The sequence below is a fragment of the Heteronotia binoei genome, chromosome 10 (genome assembly GCF_032191835.1).
Source record: "Heteronotia binoei isolate CCM8104 ecotype False Entrance Well chromosome 10, APGP_CSIRO_Hbin_v1, whole genome shotgun sequence".
Lineage (NCBI taxonomy): Eukaryota > Metazoa > Chordata > Lepidosauria > Squamata > Gekkonidae > Heteronotia > Heteronotia binoei.
Window position 1 is genome coordinate 98,101,480 of NC_083232.1, and position 22,005 is coordinate 98,123,484.

Sequence of the window (22,005 nt, forward strand, 5' to 3'; positions counted from 1 at the left end):
AAAGCACCTGCATGACTTTCAATCAATTTATTTATTTGTATCAATCAATTTTATTTGTATCCCGCCTTCCCCGCCGAAGCAGGCTCAGGGCGGCTAACAACATAATCAATACAATAGTTTTACAGGTATTTGAACATAACTAATTAACACATTAATTAAATTCTACTAAAACTCTAAAATCAATAAAATCATTAAAATTAACATATTGGTGCTATTATATAGATTCCACTAGCAGTTTCCCTTTAGTCGGTGAAGGCTAATCGAAAAAGGGTGGTCTTGCAGGCCCTGCGGCCCGCAGATCCTCCGGAAGCTGGTTCCATAGGCGTGGAGCCATAACCGAGAAAGCCCGATCACGGGTACTCTGAAGCTTTACCTCTCTCGGCCCGGGGATAGTCAGCAAGTTCTTCCCAGCTGACCTCAGCGCTCTCTGGGGTTCGTATGGGGAAAGACGGTCCCTAAGGTAGGCAGGTCCTCGGCCATATAGGGCTTTAAAGGTAATAACCAGCACTTTGTAATGAATCCGGTATATAACTGGCAGCCAGTGCAGTTCACGCAGCCCCGGCTGTATGTGCTCCCACTTTGGGAGACCCAACAGCAGTCTAGCAGCCGCGTTCTGCACTAGCTGCAGCTTCCGGGTTCGGCACAGAGGCAGCCCCATGTAGAGGGCATTACAGTAATCCAGTCCTGAGGTGACCGTTGCATGAATCACTCCATGCATGAATCACTCACTCCATGACTGTGGTGCTGTCTAGGAACAGCTTATGGTGCTCTACAGTGTTTAGTGGATGGGGATCCTCATCTCCGTACACTGCTTGTTGCTCACCCTGGCTGTTTTCGAGGAGAGTCTCACCGGGAGGAGGCTGTGGCAGAGGGGAGATTCCCTAGTCCAGGGTCACTGTCCGCATACCTTGATGTGGGGTAGTTGTCAGGGCTCAGGGCTTCCGGTGGGGCCCTCTGCTGCCACTGCCATCCCCACGCTCACTTCCCCTGCTGCCCGTCTGCTTCTCGTGAGCCCTCCCAGCACAGTCAGGGAATGGTGTGCAAGCAATGGGGAGGACTGGGAAATGAGCAAGTGGGGAAGGATGCAAGGAGGAGGGCAGGAAGGTGTGAGCAGGGGGGCACAGTGGCAAGCAGGGGGGGGCCCTAGAGACTCTCTGCCAAGGGCCCACTGAATCCTGGAACAGGCTGTTCCCTGTTGTTATAGTCCTTATGAGGCTGCACCAGGTGCTGGCCACAAGAGCCGGCAGTGCTGTCAAAGGTCAGGCTCTTAATGGCTTACAGTCTCCCGTCAGGGCTGCAGGAATGGAAGGTGGTATGGTTTGATCAGATGGGTGAGGATGGCCTCAATGAATTGCAGGCTTGGTAATGTGACATTTAAGGATTTACCTAACAGCAGCTTTGTTTACGCATTTCTGACTTCACGCTACGCTCTCTCCAGGCTGCCTGTCTATGGGGCCTCCTCTTAGTCTGTGCTACTGGGAGATTTCATTCAGGAGTTGAACCTGAAACTTCATGGACACCAACTTGTGCTGTTCCACAGAACAGAGTTCCTTAAGTAGTGCCTTAAACCCTACTGCATACGAATGGGTGTTTGAGCTGGACAATAACCAGCTCCCCATCCTGTACCTTTTTCCTGTCTACTCTTGAGACTAGAGAGTTGCTCTGTGGAGCAAGCATTCTTGGTTCTCTCCTTTTTCTTTCTCCCTCCCCTCTCCTTTTTACTTTGCCGCCTTTGACATCCCTACAGTGAACTGTGCCTTTTGTCCATTTCAGTAGATCGCCATGGTGGGACTGGAAACCTGCCCATCTCACTTTCTGTTTTGTATCTCGGTGCTGTTTTCCACAATCTTGTCACAGTTATATCTCTTATTGGTTCTCCTAACCTGTCTCTTTCTCCTCCTTACAGCAGTGTTGTACTTTATTCAATTGTATTGTTCATATACATTTCATTAGAGTTCACATACGCTTCTTTAGAGAGATCAATAAGAATGCAGAAAAGCGCAAGGAAAACAATTTGCCATTAAAAAGCAGAATTTAGAAGTTTCATAAAAAGCAATCATTGAGCATTTAAAAACCCATGAATGTATATAGAACCACAAATGAACATGTTTCAGATATAATACATGCGAAATGAAGGACTGCTACACAGATTCTCTAAGAATGGAAACATAGATCTTGGTAAAAAACAACAACTCACCTATAAACTTGTACACCCACAGCAGTTCCCACAGCAACAGAGCATCAGAGAGAGAAGGGTGATAGTCTGACTCATACAAGAGATAACAGTTCGAGGCTTTAATTTAACCCATGAAGATCCAGAGCTTTCATTCTTAAAAGCCACTTTGCATTGTTTTATCACTGTGGTTTTCAGATTTAAAAATAGCCCTAAATTTCAAGTCCATTGGACCATATTTGTGCTCTCGGAAGTGCTGAACTAAAGGAGTATCTTTTTCTTTTTTACATTTGAATATTACTTTTGCGTTCTGCAGTATGTAATCTAGGTTTCCTTGGGGGTTAGCCAACATACAACTTATCCCAAGGACTGTATCCCCCCCTCCCCCGGTTTCAAAAAAGATTGGACTAGGGGGTCCAATTCTATGGGACCTGGAAAAAGGTGCCCCCACCCTCCATTATTTCCAATGGGGGGAGGAAACAGCAAAAAAGCAGGGACAGATATCAAACCAGAGAGTCTCTGCAGTAGAAACTGAAGGTGAGGGGGGCATTTTTGCAGAACCAGTGCCACTGTGATAATGCCAGCTCAACAAATCCAACCAGGGGTTAGGTTTGCAAGCCTAGTACAGTCAGTTCTGCTGGGCTCTCTAGGTTTTGCTGGGCATTCTGTAAATGTGCTGGCTGTTTTGGGCTTTCAGCCTCTCCTTCCTTGGACTTGTTGAGCTGGCATTGTCGCGGTGGCATTGGTTCTGCTGGGCAATCTATACATGCAATGGTTCTGCAGGGCTTGGAAAATCCCCCCCCCCTTCAATTTCTACTGCAGAGACTCTCTGGTCTTTGGGGTTTTTTTTTGCTTCCCCCCCCCCCACCATTGCAAACATTGGAGGACCCATAGAATTGGACCCCCTGGTCCAATCTTTTTGAAACTTGGGGATGGCCTTTTGAGTAGAGGTACCAGAAGCAATGCTGAAATTTTGGTGCCTCTACCTCAAAAAAGCCCCTCAAAACTCCTGCATACCCCATGGGGTATAATGGAGCTAGAAAAAAAATCAGGATAAGCCCCCCCCCCCAAACAAAACAAAACAAAAAAACCCACTGCTGAATCTGAATGTCATACTGGTAATGGAGTGCAAGGGTTTTTTTTTGGGGGGGGGGGGGGGAGGGGAATCATTATTATTTTTTTGTTCAATATATCCAGATCCAAAAGATCCCTTTGTGTGTGTGTGCGCGCACACTCTTGACGAGCACTACTTAGTCTGGTGGTTTCTATTTAAAGGTTAAATTAAAATCTTGTGTTTTTAGTCTATATTTTAAGACCACTTTTAATAAATAGCTTTATTTTGTTGGATTCATTTTAGCATTGTTCGTGCTCAACCTTCATGGTACCAAAATCAGTTGTGGGTTGGGTTTGTGTCCCTTTGTTGTTGTTATATTTATTTAATAATATATGCCACCCAAAGAGATCTGCATGAGGCAGAGTGATTGAAAATGTATTGGTGTTTATCATAGGGATCACTAAAAATTTGCATGCTGCTTGAAAGTTTATGGAGTGAGCGTTTTTCCACAAGGAGAATGTGCTGTAGGTGGACTCGATGCTTGCAAGGTTAGTTGTGCATTTACAGGCCATGTATTTCTATGAATGAGATGATTGGTTTCTTATCACACATAGGAAGGATTGTCATATAGTATGTTCCACTTTCTCCTCTTAATCTAGCGCTTAAATGATTAAAGGATAGGCTGCAGGTGACTCTCCAAAAGTCAGGGTTTTTTCTCACTTTATATTAAATCCCTCCTGTTACAAGCAGTGGCCATGGAATAAGCAGATATAACATCTGACATGGGTATCCTCTAGTCAACCACATTCTGTTCCAAAATAGTAGCCTCCCTGTGGAAGTCCTGTACAGTAGTACAGTTCCTCCTTAGCCTTAAAAACTGGCTGTGTAGCAAATTCTTCAAGTGAAGTGGATGGCAGAGCATAACTAAGAAACAAGTTTTTATCAGTGTGCATTTTGTATAAACACAGGGAAATCTTCTTGATGACTGTAGCATCCAAAAAATGAATCTGTCACTTAGTTGCAATACAAACCTGATATTCTCAGCCCATATGTCAAGCCCATTGTGGGCTGTACTGTGAGGGCTCCTGGGATGTGTCTTGGTTGAGGTAGGGTGGTGTGAGATATATATATATATATATATATATATATATATATATATATATATATATATATATATATATATATATATATATATATAGTATAGTGTATATACTATCGAAATAGAGGGGCACCAAAGAAGAGGTACAAGGACTCCTTGAAGAAATCCCTTGGCACCTGTCGCATCAACCATCACCAGTGGTCTGACCTAGCCTCAGATCGCAAAGCATGGAGGCACACCATCCACCAGGCTGTCTCTTCCTTTGAGAACGCACGCATAGCTGGTCTTGAGGACAAAAGGAGATTGAGGAAAAATCGCACTGCTACAGCACCATCCCCAAATCAGACTTTTCCCTGCAGCCTCTGTGGCCGGATCTGCCTGTCCTGCATTGGTCTTGTCAGCCACCAGTGAGCCTGCAGCAGACGTGGACTACTGCACCCTTCTTAAATCTTCGTTCGCGAAGTCAAGCCGAGAGAGAGTGTATATATATATACTGTGTGTGTGTGTATATATATATATATATATATATATATATACACACTATCATATAGTATGTTCCACTTTCTCCTCTTAATCTAGCGCTTAAATGATTAAAGGATAGGCTGCAGGTGAGTCTCCAAAAAGTCTCCAAATATATATATTTGCCTTCAAGCTGCAGCCAAGTTATGGCAACCCCATAGGGCTTTCAAGGCAAAGGACATTCAGAGGTAGTTTGCCCATTGCCTACCTCTGCATAGCAACCCTTGACTTCCTTGGCGGTCTCTCATCTAAGTACTGACCGGAGTTGACCCTGCTTTGCTTCTGAAATCTAATGAGATTGGGCTAGCCTTGATCATCCAAGTTAGGGCAGATATGAACAGTGGTGGTTTGCTATTGCCCGCCTCTGCATAGCAACCCTGGACTTTGGTGGTTTGTGGTTTCCCACCGAAGCACTGGCCCTAGTTAGCTTCTGTTGAGATCAGTCCGCCCTAGCCTGATCCCAGTCCTGACCTGGGTGGCTAGCCTGATCCCGGGTCAGGACTGGTGTAATACTGCGAAGGCTTTTTCCATTGGCCTTCATGAAGTGACTCTTTGTGTTTGCAAATGACCTGTGGGTGTTAGGTGGGGGTCAGCAGTGCTGTCAGAACGTTGGAAGATGCATGTCAGCACTCCTTCCGTCTCTAGCTTAGTGGTATTTTTATGTAGACTGCTGAGATTAGCAGCTGTTGAGATTACAGGGTTGCTCTGCCCACAGGGAGCACTCACTGTTTCTTTTGACAAAATTGTGATAACATTCCTTAAGCTTCCAGTATCCATTACTGCTTCAAACGCATAGCTAGATTGCGCAGATATGGAGATCAGCACTTATTTGGGTGACCTACCTGGGTTTGTTACTGTTTTAAAAGCATCAAATGCAACCCACATCACTCGTTAGAATGCGCTGTGTTTATCTTTCCTTTCAGTTTGCCAGGCGGGGAAAAAAATCTAGCTTTGCATGAATTGGCTTAAATCCCAAAGAGGCGTGAACTTTTCTTAACCATAGGAAATGTGAGGCCTGTATGACTGGTTCAATCATATGACACCTCCAGGGCAATCAAAAACTGGTGTGTACCTTGACAGCAGGTAATAACAGCCTTGTGTTATTTACTCTCCCTTGCATTGTACAACTTTTTGGATGTCTCGTCATCCCATTTCAGCTAAGAAACGTGGCTTTTCTTTATATAATTTTAAAATGAAAAATGTAAGTGGTAGATGGCTCAAAATACTTTTAGGCTGTGGGAAGCAGCTGTTAAGCAGGCGCATTTCATCGTAGAGTCACTCCCTGGCTATAAAAACTGTATTACCTTTCTGGTAGCCCTTCTCTTATGCTAACATACTGTTGTGTATATGGACTTTACGTCTCGTGAGTGTGAGTAGTTCCTGCCTGGCTCATTGGAGCTTAAGGACTGAGCTTGGGGGACTGGGAACAACGGGAAGTAGGATCCAAATCTCTGCTTCCCCGGACCAATCACCAGCCCCCCACTGGTTCAAATGATCCAGTGGCATTCTAGCGTAGGAACTGTGGTGTGTATATAGGTGGCCCCATTGGCCTAGTATTGCAGTCTGAGTCTGCTTATTACCATGCTGTAATCACAATAAAAGAGCTTTGATTCACCACTACCAGTCTCCTCATGCATCAGACCCACTAATTAACACATACTAGCACTGTTATGCAAGTCAGATCATTTGAGTTGTGGGCATTGTTGTAGCTAAATCAAAATACTGCAGGTAAGTTGGCATCCTCTGTGTTTGTATGGCTGCTGTTCTTCTTGCACGGATATCCTTCCTTGTACAGGGTTTTGAGTGTCACATCTGTGTATTGCAGGTTATCTGCAAAACCCTTCATTCCTGTCGTGCAGTCTACATTCTTCTTTCAGGGTGGTATTGAATATCAGACAGAGTGTGTTGTTTTCCACAAGGGTTTTGTGGTTTCCCAGTTGCTGGTGAGGTTGCGGATAAAGTGCAGTAGCAAGAGGATTAAGTTAAACTTAAAGGTTTTATTATTATTATTGTATGTTTTTATAAAATGTTGTTAGCCGCCCTGAGCCTGCTGAGGTGGGGAGGGCGGGATAGAAATAAAATTTATTATTATTATTATTATCTCCACACGGCAGGTTCCCCTGCTCTAGTCCCCCAGAAGTGACCACAGCCCCTCTGCTGGGTTGACAGCGAATGGTTCCTCATCCTCTTGGAGAGGAGTGACGAGTGGAGTACCTCAAGGATCTGTCCTGGGACCTGCTTTGTTCAACATCTTTATCAATGCTTATTAAATTTGCCGATGCTACTAAATTGGGAGGGGTTGCAAACAGAAAATAAGACAGAAACAGGATACAGGATGACCATGACAGGCTGGAAAACTAGGCTAAAATCAATAAAATGAATTTTAACAGGGATAAATGTAAAGTTCTGCATTTAGGTAGGAAAAATCCAATGCATGGTTATAGAATGTGGGAGACTTATCTTAGCAGTAGTATGTGTGAAAAGGATCTAGAGGTCTTAGTGGATCATATGCTGAACGTGAGTCAACAGTGTGATGCGGTGTCTAAAAGGCAAATGCAATTTTGGGCTATGTCAACAGAAGTATAGTGTCCAGATCACGTGATGTGATGGTATCCCTTTACTCTGCTCTGGTAAGACCTCACCTGGAGTATTGTGTTCAGTTTTGAGTACCACATTTTAAGAAGGATATAGACAAGCTGGAACAGGTCCAGAGGAGGGCGATGAAGATGGTGAGGGGTCTGGAGATCAAGTCCTATAAGGAAAGGTTGAAGGAGCTGGGGATGTTTAGCCTGGAGAGGAAGCGGCTGAGAGGTGATATGATCACCATCTTCAAGTACTTGAAGGGCTGTCATTTAGAGGATGGTGTGGAATTGTTTTCTGTGGCCCCAGAAGGTAGAGCCAGAACAAATGGGTTGAAATTAAATCAAAAAAGTTTTTGGGTCAACATTAGGAAGAACTTCCTGATCATTACAGTGATTCCTCAGTGGAACAGGCTTCCTTGGTAGGTGGTGGACTTTCCTTCCTTGGAGGTTTTTAAACAGAGGCTAGATGGCCATCTGACAGCAATGAAGATCCTGTGTTTGCGAGTTTCCTGCATTGTACAGGGGGTTGGACTAGATGACCCTAGAGGTCCCTTCCAACTCTATGATTCTAACAAACAACCAAACACTGTGATGTACTGGCTAACATATTGTAAACTTTTATCTGAAAAAGAGCCCACCACCTCCCAATAGGGATGTCAGTCCCCATGAGGGGGCAGGGGTTCCCCTAATTTTGAGTCTCCTGCCAGCTGGCCTTCAGAGGAAGTCTTGTCCCAACAGTGACCACTGGCGGCCACCGCTCTTCCTCCCTTCCTGTGAGATTTAAAGAGCCCTCCAGCTGGTTGGTGGAAGCACATGGCCCACCTACCAGCTGGAGGGTCCTTTAAGTCTTGCAGGAGAGAGGGAGAGGGGCAGTCACACACCTGAATGCCAAGTGGCGAATTTGCCCTTGGAGTGCACGGGGCCCCCTCTTCTTCTAAACAGGGGCCCTTTAAATGCTGTCTGCAAGAAGGGGCAGACATGTGCCTGAGTTCCAGCGGTGAATTTGCTGCTTGGAGTTCCTTTAAAAGCTGTCTGCAAGAAGTGGGGAGGGGTGAATTCACCGCTGGAGTTCAGGGATGGAGGGCACCAGTCCCCAATATAATGTCATGACTTCTGGGTGACATCATTGAGTTGGGGATGTCCCCGCCATCTCCAGGGGTGCCTCCCAAAGTCCCCCACCGGGGAGGCGGAAGGGCCTGGCAACCCTACCTCCCAAGGAAGTCTGTTCAACTGAGGAACTGCTCCAACTGTCAGGAAGTTCTTCCTAATGTTTAGCTGAAAACTCTTGATTTAATTTAAACCCATTGGTTCTGGTCCGACCAGTGACGGGAGGGGGGTGAAATGGCTGCCGTGGGGATAAGGGGTAAGGAGAATGGCTGCCATATGGGCCCCAAAATTTTCTCACCCATAGAGCAGGTATCCAGGATATATCTTTCCCAAAACTTTGGAGCAAAGCATTTAAAAAATATATAGAAAAACTGGGAACCCCCTAGAATAGCACAAATGTATCATGATGCTACGGGGGAAGCAGGGGACCCCTCCCCCCCAAAAAAGTTTTGAACTTGAGGCAGATAACCCATGTGGAAGATCCCAGGGACTGATTGACATGAAAACAAACGAAAAACATTTCATTGCTGGTCTTGGTCTGGGATTTGGAAACCAACGTTTAGCAAACAGGAAAGCTTTGTGAGGTTTATTAGCCTTGCATTTTCTCAGAGATTATGCTACAGAAATTGCCCTTGAATTTCCTCACTCACCAGTCACCACCTCTTTGCCTGCAGTTAATTCTGAATTCCAACCTCTTATTGGAGCACTCAAGCTAATGGCATGCTAATTTTCACTCTGTGACACCGCTCTTGAACCTGCTTTATTCACTTGCACCTCATTTAAATCTGTTAACTCTTTGGATTCTTTTTGGCAGGGCAGGGGAGAGGTGGCACACACCCCGGTCCTCTCCCTGTGTCATCCTGAGTAGAATCCTGGGAGTGAAGTGGCTTCCCACACCATAAGTTAAAAGCAACTCTGCAGTGCTTAATACATACATACATGTTTCCAGGAATATATATCCTTTGTTTCTGAGTTAATAAAGAATTTACTTTGGTGTAAAGGAGATGTTAATAGCTGTGGACTTCAGTCTTCTTTATCTGTATAATCACTGCTGCTGCCGATTAGATATCGGGGTGTTGTAAATGCATGTTGCTCCCTTATTTATTGCTTTTTTTAGCTTTTGCTTTTAAGCCAGCAGATGCTCTGAACTTGTACCCTTTCTTAATCTCTGGGGAAGACAGGGAATAAATTGTGCCCTTTGCCACTAAGTACAGATTGCTTAACTGCAGCTCGGTTTCCCCTGGAAAGTTTGTCATGTTGGCACACTTTTGACATTCTTTGGGAATCAGTTGCCTCAGCATGCAGAAATGAGTTGTTGGGATGTAGGTAAGAGGATATTTTACCTGCCAGTAAGAAACACAAAAGCTATAACAGCGAAACAATGCAGTGTCAGTTGACTGATTTTAATAGTCTCTTAGAAAGTAATTTTAAAAGCAAATATCTGAATAATGGTAGTGGATATAAGCTGCAAGATACCTGTTTTATAAATGCAATATGTTAGCTGGCTTAGTGTTTAATTTACAAGAGTGCTTGGCACTTGGGTTTTTTTTTTTTGGCCCCTGTGTGACCCAGAGTGTTGGACTGGATGGGCCACTGGCCTGATCCAACATGGCCTCTCTTATGTTCTTATGTGACCCAGAGTGTTGGACTGGATGGGCCATTGGCCTGATCCAACATGGCTTCTCCTATGTTCTTATGTGCTTATTCAGGAAAAATGAAGCAATCTTAGATAGACTGCCTCTTCAGTGTTCATCAGCCTCCTCTCTTCCGCTTTGTCTTACCAGGCACCCTGTGAGGTTCTTTAAGTTGAGAGAGTATGAGGGATTCCCAGGTTACCTGGGAGGTTTCATGGGGATTAGAATTAGGGCCTCCCCAGTCCAAGCCATTAAGCTGACTTAGGGGTTCCCGACCTTTCTGAGCCTCTGGGCCCCTTAGGAATTCTGACACAGTGTGGTGGGCATAGCCACAAAATGGCTGCTGCATGAGGCAGAGACGGTAACAAAATGGCTGCCATGGTTTATCTTCAGTGCAGCAGTGAAGATCCTTGTGCTGTGATGGCAGCTGCTGCCAAGGCAACGTTTTTAAAAATCTGCACAGCCCATCAGATCTTCCATGGCCAATCAGAAGCCTTGCCAGACAAAAGCCCCACCTGGCTTCATGGCCCCATCTGCTTTCTAAAACCTCTTGGTGGGCACCAGAAAAGGTGTTGGTGGGTGGCATGGTGCACCATATTAGGAGATTCCAGCTCTGACTTTTAATACTGCACTGGCTGTTTATAAACAGTCTAATAAACAGTCTTATAAACTGAAAACGCATTGCTTATATTATCTCAGTAATCTTTTCCGTGCGCTGTGGGTATACATAATATAGTTGTTCACAGTAGCATTTGTTGGAAATGTCACGACCAGAATGTGCTAAATAGTTAACTTAGGCCATGTGAGTTATTTTAAAGGCAACAATTTTTAAAAATTAAAAATAAACAAGTTAACTGAAATAAGACTGTTATGTGACGAAAAATTCCAAACATTTCCTACTTCAGTACACTACATGTATTGTAGTGGTTTGCTGCTACTTTTGTTAATCTTGCTTGCTACTCTACAGAAAATATTTTCTTTTAAAACATATACTTGTGCTCCCTGTGTAATACTTTTGAAGCTGTTTTGTATAGGGTCTGAACTGTGTGTCCTGAGTAGAATGGTAATGTTGACCAACGATTGCACTGAGAGCAAAAAGACTGTCTTGACATGTCAGTGTAGTATAGTGGTTAATGTGTCAGATAATGATCTTGGAAACCCATGTTCAAATCTCCACTTAGGCATGGAGCTCACTGGATGACCTTGGACTAGTAAATAACTCCCAGCCTAACCAACATCACAGGGTGGTTGTGAGGACAAAAGGGAGAAGGGGAGAATGAGATGCACCTCCCTGCCCTCCCTTGAGGAAGGTGAGATAAAAATGTCCCAGGTACATAAATAAAATAAATAATGTGTCACACTGAAAGGTAAACTAGTAAAAGAACTGAAGATGGCAAGATGTTAGGTCCTGTAATAGTGTTGGTTGAGAGCCAGTTTGGTGTAATGGTTAAGTGTGCGGACTCTTATCTGGGAGAACTGGGTTTGATTCCCCACTCCTCCACTTGCACCTGCTAGCATGGCCTTGGGTCAGCCATAGCTCTGGCAGAGGTTGTCCTTGAAAGGGCAGCTGCTGTGAGAGCCCTCTCCAGCCCCACCCACCTCACAGGGTGTCTGTTGTGGGGGGGGGGAAGGTAAAGGAGATTGTGAGCCGCTCTGAGACTCTTCGGAGTGGAGGGCGGGATATAAATCTTCTTCATCTTCTTCTTCAATATGGGGCCAGAGTTAGCCTCTAGGTTTGTTGCAGAGTGTGGATCCTGGGTTTGTGTCTTTGTTAGATAGCCCATTGTTGTTGGTGAGAAACAATTTTAGTTCAAGAGTTTCCTCTACTCAAGGAAAGAATCTACCATCCAAGGCCTAGGTGGGAAAAATACTATTGTCCAGGATGGTTTGGGCTGCAGCTTCCGGAAACAGTGGTGATCTGTTGTTATCTATTTGGGGCCTGTGTTGTATTCTGCTTTTCCAAGGTACCAATCTGACCTTGCCAATCTGTTTCTTTACTTTATTGGGTGGTGGTTAGCATCCCAAGGCTGCCTGATATAGATCATTTAAGTCCGTCCAAGGAATAAGAACAAATGCTGTTATAACTTAGTGTTTGGCTGTAGACAATGGAGAGTGTAGCATTCTCAGGGAGGCAGCTGGAAACACGTAGCTCTGTGTAGTGATTAGGTCATGTATAGTGGTGCCAATGAGTCCATAGTGTATTGTACACAGCAGACTTTTTGTGTGGACTAGTCTAGACTCAAGTTGATGATGGGCAAAGATCACTGAATCTCTTGAGGGCTTCCTTTGCGCGGGCTGGATTCAGATTAAATCTCCTTTCAGTGAAACAAAACTTTCTTGCCCCCCCCCCCTTCCCACTGATACCCATGCAATGCTGCCACTGGGTGAGAGGGTGATCCGAGGAATCACAAACTGGGGCTTCTTCAGTAGAATGGAAATTGGCCCTGTCCTACACTTACTGGAAAATTTAGACTGAATCCAACCACTATGGATCCAAGTGGTAAAAATAACATCAGTAGTTGTTGGGTTATTTTGGTCTTGGTCAGAAGGGTTTTAAAAGCAATGTGAGGTGTGCAAAAGCACGATAGCTGGTAGGATCCTAACTGTGACCCAGAAGTAAGCCACATGCTCCCTATATGTATGAGGAGCTGTGAGCAACTCTGGGTGCTGCATGCATGGAAGCTCCACCTAGTCAGATTATTTGGGGCAGGGGGATGAATTATATTCAATAAATCTGAAGTAGAGGAGAGGTGCTTTGGAACTGGAAACTGAAGAAGCAGTGTTGTAAATCAATCCTAGATAGATTTGCATGCCTTGGGCCCCTGCAGTTACCTAAAGATGCACGAGGTTGCCAAATCTGAAGTAATTGTGGATTGGGGACAAAGAGGTAAAGGTTGGTGCCTAGGTGTGCTGTAGTGTTATCAAGGATAACATTCATTCTGGCTTTCATCCAAATAGTGGCACTGTGATTTGTCCTGCTGCTTTAATCGTTGCTTGTCTGCTGCAGGGGATGTGTGTTCCTGCTGGTTCTACCAGACTTCTTAGTGGCTTTTTTCAGTATGTTCCTCAGTGGAGCAGTCCTCCTCGTGAGGTGGTGGGCTCTCCTTCCTTGCAAGGTTTTCAAAGAGAGGCTAGATGGCCATCTGACAGCAATGCTAATTCTGTGACCTTAGGCAGATCATGAGAAGGAGGGCAGGAAGGGTCTCATCAGTGTTTAGTTCTTGTGGCCCAGGGAAATGCTGATCATCACTTTGTAGTAAGGCAGCAATTTTTCTCTAGGCCAGTTTGGCTAGGAATCCTGGAGGTTTGTTGCCACCTGCTGGGCATAGAGCAGGGGGTTGGACTAGATGACCCTGGAGGTCCCAACTCTGATTCTGTGATAGACCTGGTATCCTTCTGGATTGCTTGGCCTGAGCAGTTTTAGTGTTGCACTGATTTTGATTCTTCTTGGAAGGCTGCTTTCAGAAGGTGCTACCTGGGGACGTCTCATTCCTTAGGGGGTTACCTGAGTTTCCGTCTTGCCCCCATGGTATTCAACATCTACATGAAAAAACTGGAAGATCATTTGGATTGAGTTGCTACCAAGATAGAAATAACACTCAATGTTACCTTTCCATCAAGGTCCAGAGAGGTGGTCAATATGCTTAGCTGGTGTGTGAAAGTTATGAGGGACTTTATGTGGGTGAAAAAGCTAGGTCCATACAAGAGAGAAGTATTGTGGATTGGGAGCAGGGCTGATCCTGAAGCAGGTATTCAGCCTGCATCGGATAGGTTGATTTTCCCCTGAAATAACAAGGCTGCTGTTGTGTGTTCTTATAGACTCCTTGCTGACCCTGCATGCCCAGTGACATAGGTAGCTAGAAGGCCATTTTCCCAGTTTTGTTTCATTTACTGATTGCAACTGTTTCTGACCTGAGCATGTTTGGTTAACATCCACGCCAGACTACTGCAATGCATTCTATTTGGAATTTCCTTGACGTGTATTTTGAGAACTTCAGCTGGTTATCAAAGATTTCAGGTTTTCACGGCTGGTAACATCATTAGGGTTTGTAGAATCTTTCGGGCTCAAGTGCCGTGTTCTACTGGAGAAAGTTTTCCTTCCAGACGTTTCGTTCTCAGCTGCGGAGAACATCCTCAGTGGCGTTGCAGCCGGAGCAGGCGCTCTGACCTTCTTGGCTGCTGTGCATTGAGTGGGGCCAGGGCTGCTGGAGAGCTGCTATTTCTAGGCTGGAGGGGGTGTGGTGAAAGGGCAATTGGTTTTATCACTACCCTTCCAGAAAGCCCCACCAAACAATGGGCACATCCACAAACCAATTGCCCTTTCACCACACCCCCTCCAGCCTAGAAATAGCAGCTCTCCAGCAGTCCTGGCTCCATTCAATGCACAGCAGCCAAGAAGGTCAGAGTGCCTGCTCCGGCTGCAACGCCACTGAGGATGTTCTCCGCAGCTGAGAACGAAACGTCTGGAAGGAAAACTTTCTCCAGTAGAACACGACACTTGAGCCCGAAAGATTCTACAAACCCTAACTTCAGCTGGGTTAGAAGGTGGCAGCTGGAATGTTAACAGGCGTCCAGCATAATGAGCTTGTTACTTGTGTGCTGCATGAACTTCGTTGGCTTCTAGTTTGCTTTGGGGAGCAGCTAAAGGAGCTTCAAAGCTCTGCAGGGCTTATTTTTGGGATACCTGAAGCTCTGCCTCTTCCCCTATTTTATTGCCTTGCGCTCCAAGGCTGGCCATGGGAGTTCTGTTGCAGGAACCGGCCATGGAAGGTTTGTCTAGTCACAGTGGAAACCCACCCAAAGCACTTCTGAGTCGAACCCCGTCTGTTTGGAACTCTATCCATTTGGTTTTATGTGAGATGCACTTGCTGCGGGCAAGTGCTGTTTTAGGTAACTTCCCACCTTAGTTTCACTTGATTTCTGTTTTACAAAATGCATGGATATTCTTACTGTTTTTTGTGTTTTAAACTATTGTAAGTGGCTTTGGAACAGAGGATGTGAAATAGTATTGTATATAGCCCAATCTCAGAAGCTCAGCAGGGTCAGTACTTGGATGAGGGATTACCAAGGAAGCCTCTGTAGAGGTAGAAGAAGAAGATGATATTGGATTTATATCCCGCCCTCCACTCCGAAGAGTCTCAGAGTGGCTCACAATCTCCTTTACCTTCCTCCCCCACAACAGACACCCTGTGAGGTGGGTGGGGCTGGAGAGGGCTCTCACAGCAGCTGCCCTTTCAAGGACAACCTCTGCTAGAGCTATGGCTGACCCAAGGCCATGCCAGCAGGTGCAAGTGGAGGAGTGGGGAATCAAACCTGGTTCTCCCAGATAAGAGTCCACGCACTTAACCACTACACCAAACTGGCTCTCACACCCTGTGATGTGGGTGGGGCTGAGAGGGCACTCACAGCAGTTGCCCTTTCAAGGACAACCTTCTGCCAGAGCTATGCCTGACCCAAGGCCATGCTAGCAGGTGCAAGTGGAGGAGTGGGGAATTAAACCAGGTTCTCCCAGATAAGAGTCCGCACACTTAACCACTACAGCAAACTGGCTAAAGGTAAAGGTAACATACCTGGATAAGTGGCTTTGAAAGGGTTTTTTTTGTAGATAGAACAGTGGCACGTGTGCCAAATAAATTATCCTTTTTTTTTAAAAAAAATGGTGGTTTGTTGTCTGCCTCTTTGGGGAATATCAGAACTTCACCGTCCATGGTGGCCAGGTTGTTATTTTGAGAGACTCTCAGTGGATTGTAGCATCTTGCAGAGAACAGTGGGTGTGGTTTGCCTGAGGATAACACCCATAGAGCCAGAAGTGCCTACCTGGATTGTGCTGGTACCCCAGCAGTGACGGCTTTCAGGTTGATGTATTTTAAAATTTAGAGCCAGTGTGGTATAGTGGTTAGTGCGTTGGCTTAGAACTGGAGAGACCTAGGTTTGAGTTCTTGCTTCTCATGAAACTTACTGAGTTACCTTGGTCCATTCAGTCTCCTTTTCACCCTAGCTTGCTGCCTCACAGTATTATTGAACACAAAATGGAAGAGGGGAGAATAATGTATCTCATTGGAGGAGGGACAGGATAAAAGAACCCTGAAGAAAAATACATAAAACAAAATGTTAAGGAGTAGATAGAAGGTTCTCAGCTGAGGCTCTTATAGTGTGTTTGTGCAGAGTTGCTCCTGTTATATATCTGGACATTTCCTTCATTATTTTTGAGTAAGTAGTGCTGTTTGCTGATTATGGCAGCCTGGGTTGGCTGTTTAGTATGAATTCAGTTGTTTAATATCCAAGATGTGAATGAGATGGTTTCCTGGAAAGTGTACGGTGCAGTTTCTCACTGTTGCCTGATTTGTACGTGGGATATAGTGGATTTCCCCCCAACCTTTTGCCTGTAATGTCTAGCTGCTTGTATTTGGATAGCAAGGTCATTTCTATTAGTGCCTTTGCAAATTTCCTTTATGAGATCAATGGATTTCATCCCCATGCAGTTAAATGGGTGCATTTTGTGGTATTGATTCCAGAGGACTAGATGTGCTTGTTGGTTGAAGCCCCACTGGACAGTAGTCTTGTCGTTCCTGAAAGACTAGCACACTTTTATTCTAGCAGAATCCACTTCATCAGATGCTTGAGGTGACCCCACACACGCCGGTAGGCAAGATAGATATATAACTGAGCCTATTGCTTATTGCTGCCTGCACTCAGTTATGGGAAACAAGTTGTAGTGTGGAATGGATAACAGAGTAAAAACATTTGAGGCACTGTGATTGTGCTGTGTAAGTTCCTTGTTCCTCCAGTTGTGGCGTGGTTTTGTTTTTTAAAAAGGTGGCAATCTCTTCGGGAAGCAATAGAATTCCTGTGTATTCCAATTAAGGAAACAAATGAAGGAGTACAAGGCAATTAAGGGCTTATTCAAAGACAGCCACTTCCTGATCTGAATATCCAAGTCACTGTTTTGTCTAATATTGCAACGTGGGCTTTCAAGGAGAGGGGTTTTAAAGAAGAAAGGTTCCTGATGTTATAAAATGTGCGGTTTAATTTTTGTAACACCTAGCCTGAGGTAGAGTTTGGATGAGCTGGGAAGCTTGCACAATGTTTAGTGCCATTTTAGTTGGCCCTAATAAGAGGTAGGAGCCCTGTGGCACAGAGTGGTAAGCTGCAGTATTGTAGTCCAAGCTCTCCTCACAACCGGAGTTTGATCCAGGTGGAAGCCAGGTTCAGGTAGCTGGCTCAAGGTTGACTCAGCCTTTCATCCTTCCGAGGTCAGTCAAATGAGTCCCCAGCTTGCTGACGGTGAAGTGTAGATGACTGGGGAAGGCAATGGCAAACCACCCCATGACAGAAGTCTGCCAAGAAAACGTGATGTGATGTAACCCCATGAGTTGGTAATGACTTGGTGCTTGCACAGGGGATTGGCTACATTTACCCTTTAAAAAAAATAAAATAAAAGGTATTTCTTGGATTTGATTTATTGTTCTGGATTTTGGGTGAACCAGTATAGCTGTTTACAGGGTTTTTTTTTTTTCTTTTAATCTGATGGTAACCTCTCAGGGCAGGGCAGGCTTTTATGGTAAAGCAACAAGGCTTAAATCTGCTGTTTCAGTTGCTTATTTTACTGCAGAGTTTTTTTAGATTAATCCCAGCGGGTTTAGAGTGAAGTAAACTCTGTGTAGGCGTGCTTTGTTATTTTCTTCCTAGTGTTTTGATTTGTAGGGACTTCAGCTGCTTTAGAACTTGCTAATTACCATTTTTTGTCTCAAGACCAGGAAATAATTTGATGAGCTCTGTCTCTAGTTCCCATTTTTCATGTTGTCGGAGCCAGGTGGCTTTGTGTATATATTTAAGTTTGGGTTTTTTGGGGAGGGGGGGGGTTATATATTAGAAATTAATATGCAAATAGGAAAAGGTCATCATTTTCCTATAGTTCTTTTTAGCTGTCAGTTAAAAAAACTAGCACAAATAACTGCATCACTAGTTAGCTCTGACCAGATCAACAGGACATGTTTCTTAAACACGGATAGAATTTTAAAAAAGCTAGGAAGGAATGAATCAAATGAATCTTGGGTATAAAGCATGTTTTATACCCAAGAAATGTCCCCTCTCTCTCGGCTTGGCTTCGCGAACGAAGATTTAAGAAGGGTGCAATAGTCCACGTTTGCTGCAGGCTCGCTGGTGGCTGACAAGACCAATGTGGGACAGGCAGGTCCGGCCACAGCGGCTGCAGGGAAAAGTCTGATTTAGGGTTGGTCCTGTAGCAGTGCGATTCTTCCTCAATCTCCTTTTGTCCTCAAGACCAGCTATGCGTGTGTTCTCAAAGGAAGAGACAGCCTGGTGGATGGTGTGCCTCCATGCTTTGCGATCTGAGGCTAGGTCAGACCACTGGTGATGGTTGATGTGACAGGTGCTAAGGGATTTCTTCAAGGAGTCCTTGTACCTCTTCTTTGGTGCCCCTCTATTTCGATGGCCGGTGGAGAGTTCGCCATACAGGGCAATCTTGGGAAGGCGGTGGAAGAAATGTACTACTTAGTATAATAGAATAAAGAGGAACTACTTAAAAATGGAATTCTTCCTTCAGTATAAAACTAGCATAATGTGATAATGCCATCAAGAAATGCATTGAAAGATCATTGATACTTGATTAACATTTATGTGTGCTGAGAAATAAGCACTCTGTAGGCGAATGTATGGAGCTTTTTTCTGCCCAGTGATAAGGGTTTTTTTTTAAATAGGAAGACTTGAGTTTGCCATTCAAAGGGAATGATAGCAAAATGTGTGGATACATTGTCAGAATTCAGAAATAATCATAGATTGGATTCTTGGGTTTTCCATAGGCGGGTGTATTTGTGTGTGTGTGTGTGTGTTTTCCAGTCTCTGGAAAGGGTCTGGAAGCTTTGTTCTTATGGGTGGTACACAGATGATGATGTCATCAACACATCTTGGTATACCAGATCTAGAGAGAGGGGTCTCTGTCTGTAAAGTAATGTTGATTTGCATGAATATTTTGTAGACCCAGTATCTCCAGATCAGAATTCAGAGTCTGCCTACTCCTACATGTTGGTAAGATTAGTGATTTAGCCGATAAAACCAATGCATTCTCCAGTTCCGCCGTTGTTTCAAAACAGAAATAACTACATTGTAGAAATTAACACAACTTTCTGCTTTTTTAATGTGTTGCCAGTCTGCTGCAATTGGAATTGAAAGCATGGCAGTGCTTCCTCTTATTAGATGGGTGGGGTTGGGGGGTCCAGTAGAGAAGGTGTTCATTTTGGAATGCCTCCATTGTAGAATTCTGTTCTGGAAGTCTTTGGTCATGTTTAAGAGAAGAGCCTGGGTTTCTTTTCTCAAGCATTTTTATGTCAAAATGATCCTGAAACAGACCCAAGTGGGTGCATGCAGTTAGGAGCAGCCTTGGTTCTCAGTGGCTAGGATTGCCAGGTGTAAGATGCCAGCTTGACCTCCGTGCCACCACGAAAGTATGCCCTCTTATTTTTTAAGATGTGGTGGCTTGCCATTCATTCCTATTGGGAAAACTAAAGTACTGCACATACCTACAGAGCTGACAAATACATTATGCCTCCGTAGTCTTACTGCATTAATGCTTTTCCTTTACACACACGCAAACATGCATCTCATCATAATGTAGAATATCTTGCTGAAGTTATGTAATGAGCCATCAGCAGGGATATCATGGGGGTGCTGAGAAGCCTTTTGAGCTTGATTTCTTTTTTCCAATGCAGAGCTTTGAAAGCCCATCACAGTTCTAGCATTATTTTTGAGCTTTATTCAATACATGAGAGTGGGCTAAAAGCATACAAATCCCTCCAGTACTCTTGAGTCCCAGTAAAACATCACAATAATCACAAGAGGAAATGCAAAATCTTCTCTTGACGTGGTGAATTTTGATCTGATGAGGTTGAATTTTGCAGGAGTGTGGTCAAGAGTGTATTATGTCTGATATACACAGGAAACTATAATTGACTGTCTCCTTGTTTGCAGGTTGTTCAACAATAGTTATGAACTCGCGGCTGCGAGCACTAGGTGGAAGAATAAATAACACTCGAACGTCAGTACTGCCAAAAGAACGGACACGATCCGAGATAATCTGCAATGTTCACTTTCTGGATAGTTCTGTGCAAAACTTCAAAGTTAGCGTAAGTCTTGAAGACTTTTTTCCTGAACTAATTCATGTGATGTGATCATGATCCAGGCGACTTTCATTGTGCTCTAGCCTAGTTACGTACTACAGCCAAGGTGGGCATGACTAGAAATTGCCTTCCAAACAATCGTGTCATAATAGGACTTGGGGTCACAGTCATGTATGAACGTGCCAAACAAGTACAGTGGCCAAAGGTTCAAATTGTTCAGAAGAAAAAAAGTCTGACTGATTCCTCACCAGCAGTCACTTCACCCCCAGGGTTCTGCTTTCCTCAACCCAGTTGTGACCTGGACTCATTTTGATCTGTGACTCCCTTCAGTTTCCCTCGCAGCTTCCAGATCTCTAAGAAACGAGAGCAGGAAGCTGTGAGGGAAGTTAGAGGGAGTTGTGGATCAAAATGCCCTCATGCAGCAGCTGGTGCGGAATTGATTGCTTGAGCCGGGGAAAGCAGAAGCCCGGGGGTGGACGACTGCTAGTGAGGAATCAGTCCTTATTTCCCTTTTATAGCTTATGAATCTGGCTTATACATTGAATGCTTCCCTGCTAAATATAAACATATATATTTATTACACATATTTGCATTTTGTTTTATGAATTTATCTTCTGAGTTGACATTTTTCTGGGCATTCCAGTGTAAATTGTTCTGTTAATCTTTTTATTGTTGTACAATCAGAGCATGTTCTTTTCAGTATGCATTCAAAATCAAATCTGTAAATTGAAACGTGCAGTTGGCCCCACCATGTAAGTCAAAATCAGAAGTAGGTATATCTTTCTGCAAACCAAAGATAATCTTCATGTTTGCATAAAATTACTAAAAAATTGAAAACTTATTGGGGTTAACACTCCCCCTCCCTAAATAGTAGCTAAAACCCCTGGCCAGCCCCTTGGGTTGCCTAAAAGAAGGTGTTTAGTTTTGTTTTTAAAGTAGGGATGGGGGTGGGGTGTAATCAAGGAGGCTGGGAAGGAGGGTAGAAAATGACTGTATATTAGGGAAGGAGGATGGAAATGGGAGATGTGTGAGATGGGCAAGAGCGGAACAGAATAAGAGTAGAGGAAGCAGGGACCCCGGATGTAAATGGGATTTCTTGTCCCTCACAGGTCCTTTTGGGCCCCCACTCTTATATTTCCTAATACATAATTACATAAATCTTTACAAACGAACCTTAATATAAAAATGTATTATGCAAGATGAAGCTTTAAGTCTTAAAATAAAAATAACCTACGTATATTAAAGAAAGTTCATGTATTTTATAAATTAATGTTATTTTCGAGTTTCTCTTTAGTCTTAAGGTATAAGATTGCATGTTCATTATTTTGTATAGTTCTAACTGTTCTAACTCTAGTTGGCTTGGCAGGTGAATTTTAAGAACTGCTGTGATTTGTGTGAAGTACTTGAAACTTTTTAAAGGACAATATAACCACTAAGTATTATCCTTAAAAGATCTTCAAGTTGGTCAAAGATAGTCGTTAATAAATTTCCTTCTGATTGGCACAATGAATTTGGGATGTTTACAGGCCCCTGAAAACCCAGTCTATATATAGTTGAGTGGAGCCCCAGTTCCTGTGTTTGGGATTTGGCATTATCTATCCTGTTTACGCTCATGACAAAGATGCAGTAGACTGGACCTAAGAAAGAGAAGGAATATGGAAGCTGTTCGTCTGTCTGTGTATCGACTCATTATGGTCACAA

The 22,005-nt window shown here is 44.1% G+C and overlaps 1 protein-coding gene across 1 annotated transcript in view; it reads left to right on the forward strand.

Annotated features, from left to right (window-relative positions):
* Positions 1 to 22,005, forward strand: part of PTPN3 (protein tyrosine phosphatase non-receptor type 3) — a 190,113-nt gene that overhangs the window by 58,710 nt on the left and 109,398 nt on the right. Inside the window, exon 2 of the mRNA XM_060247824.1 lies at positions 20,156 to 20,310. Within this exon, the coding sequence (XP_060103807.1) occupies positions 20,156 to 20,310 (155 nt within the window). The remainder of the gene's footprint in view (positions 1 to 20,155; positions 20,311 to 22,005) is intronic.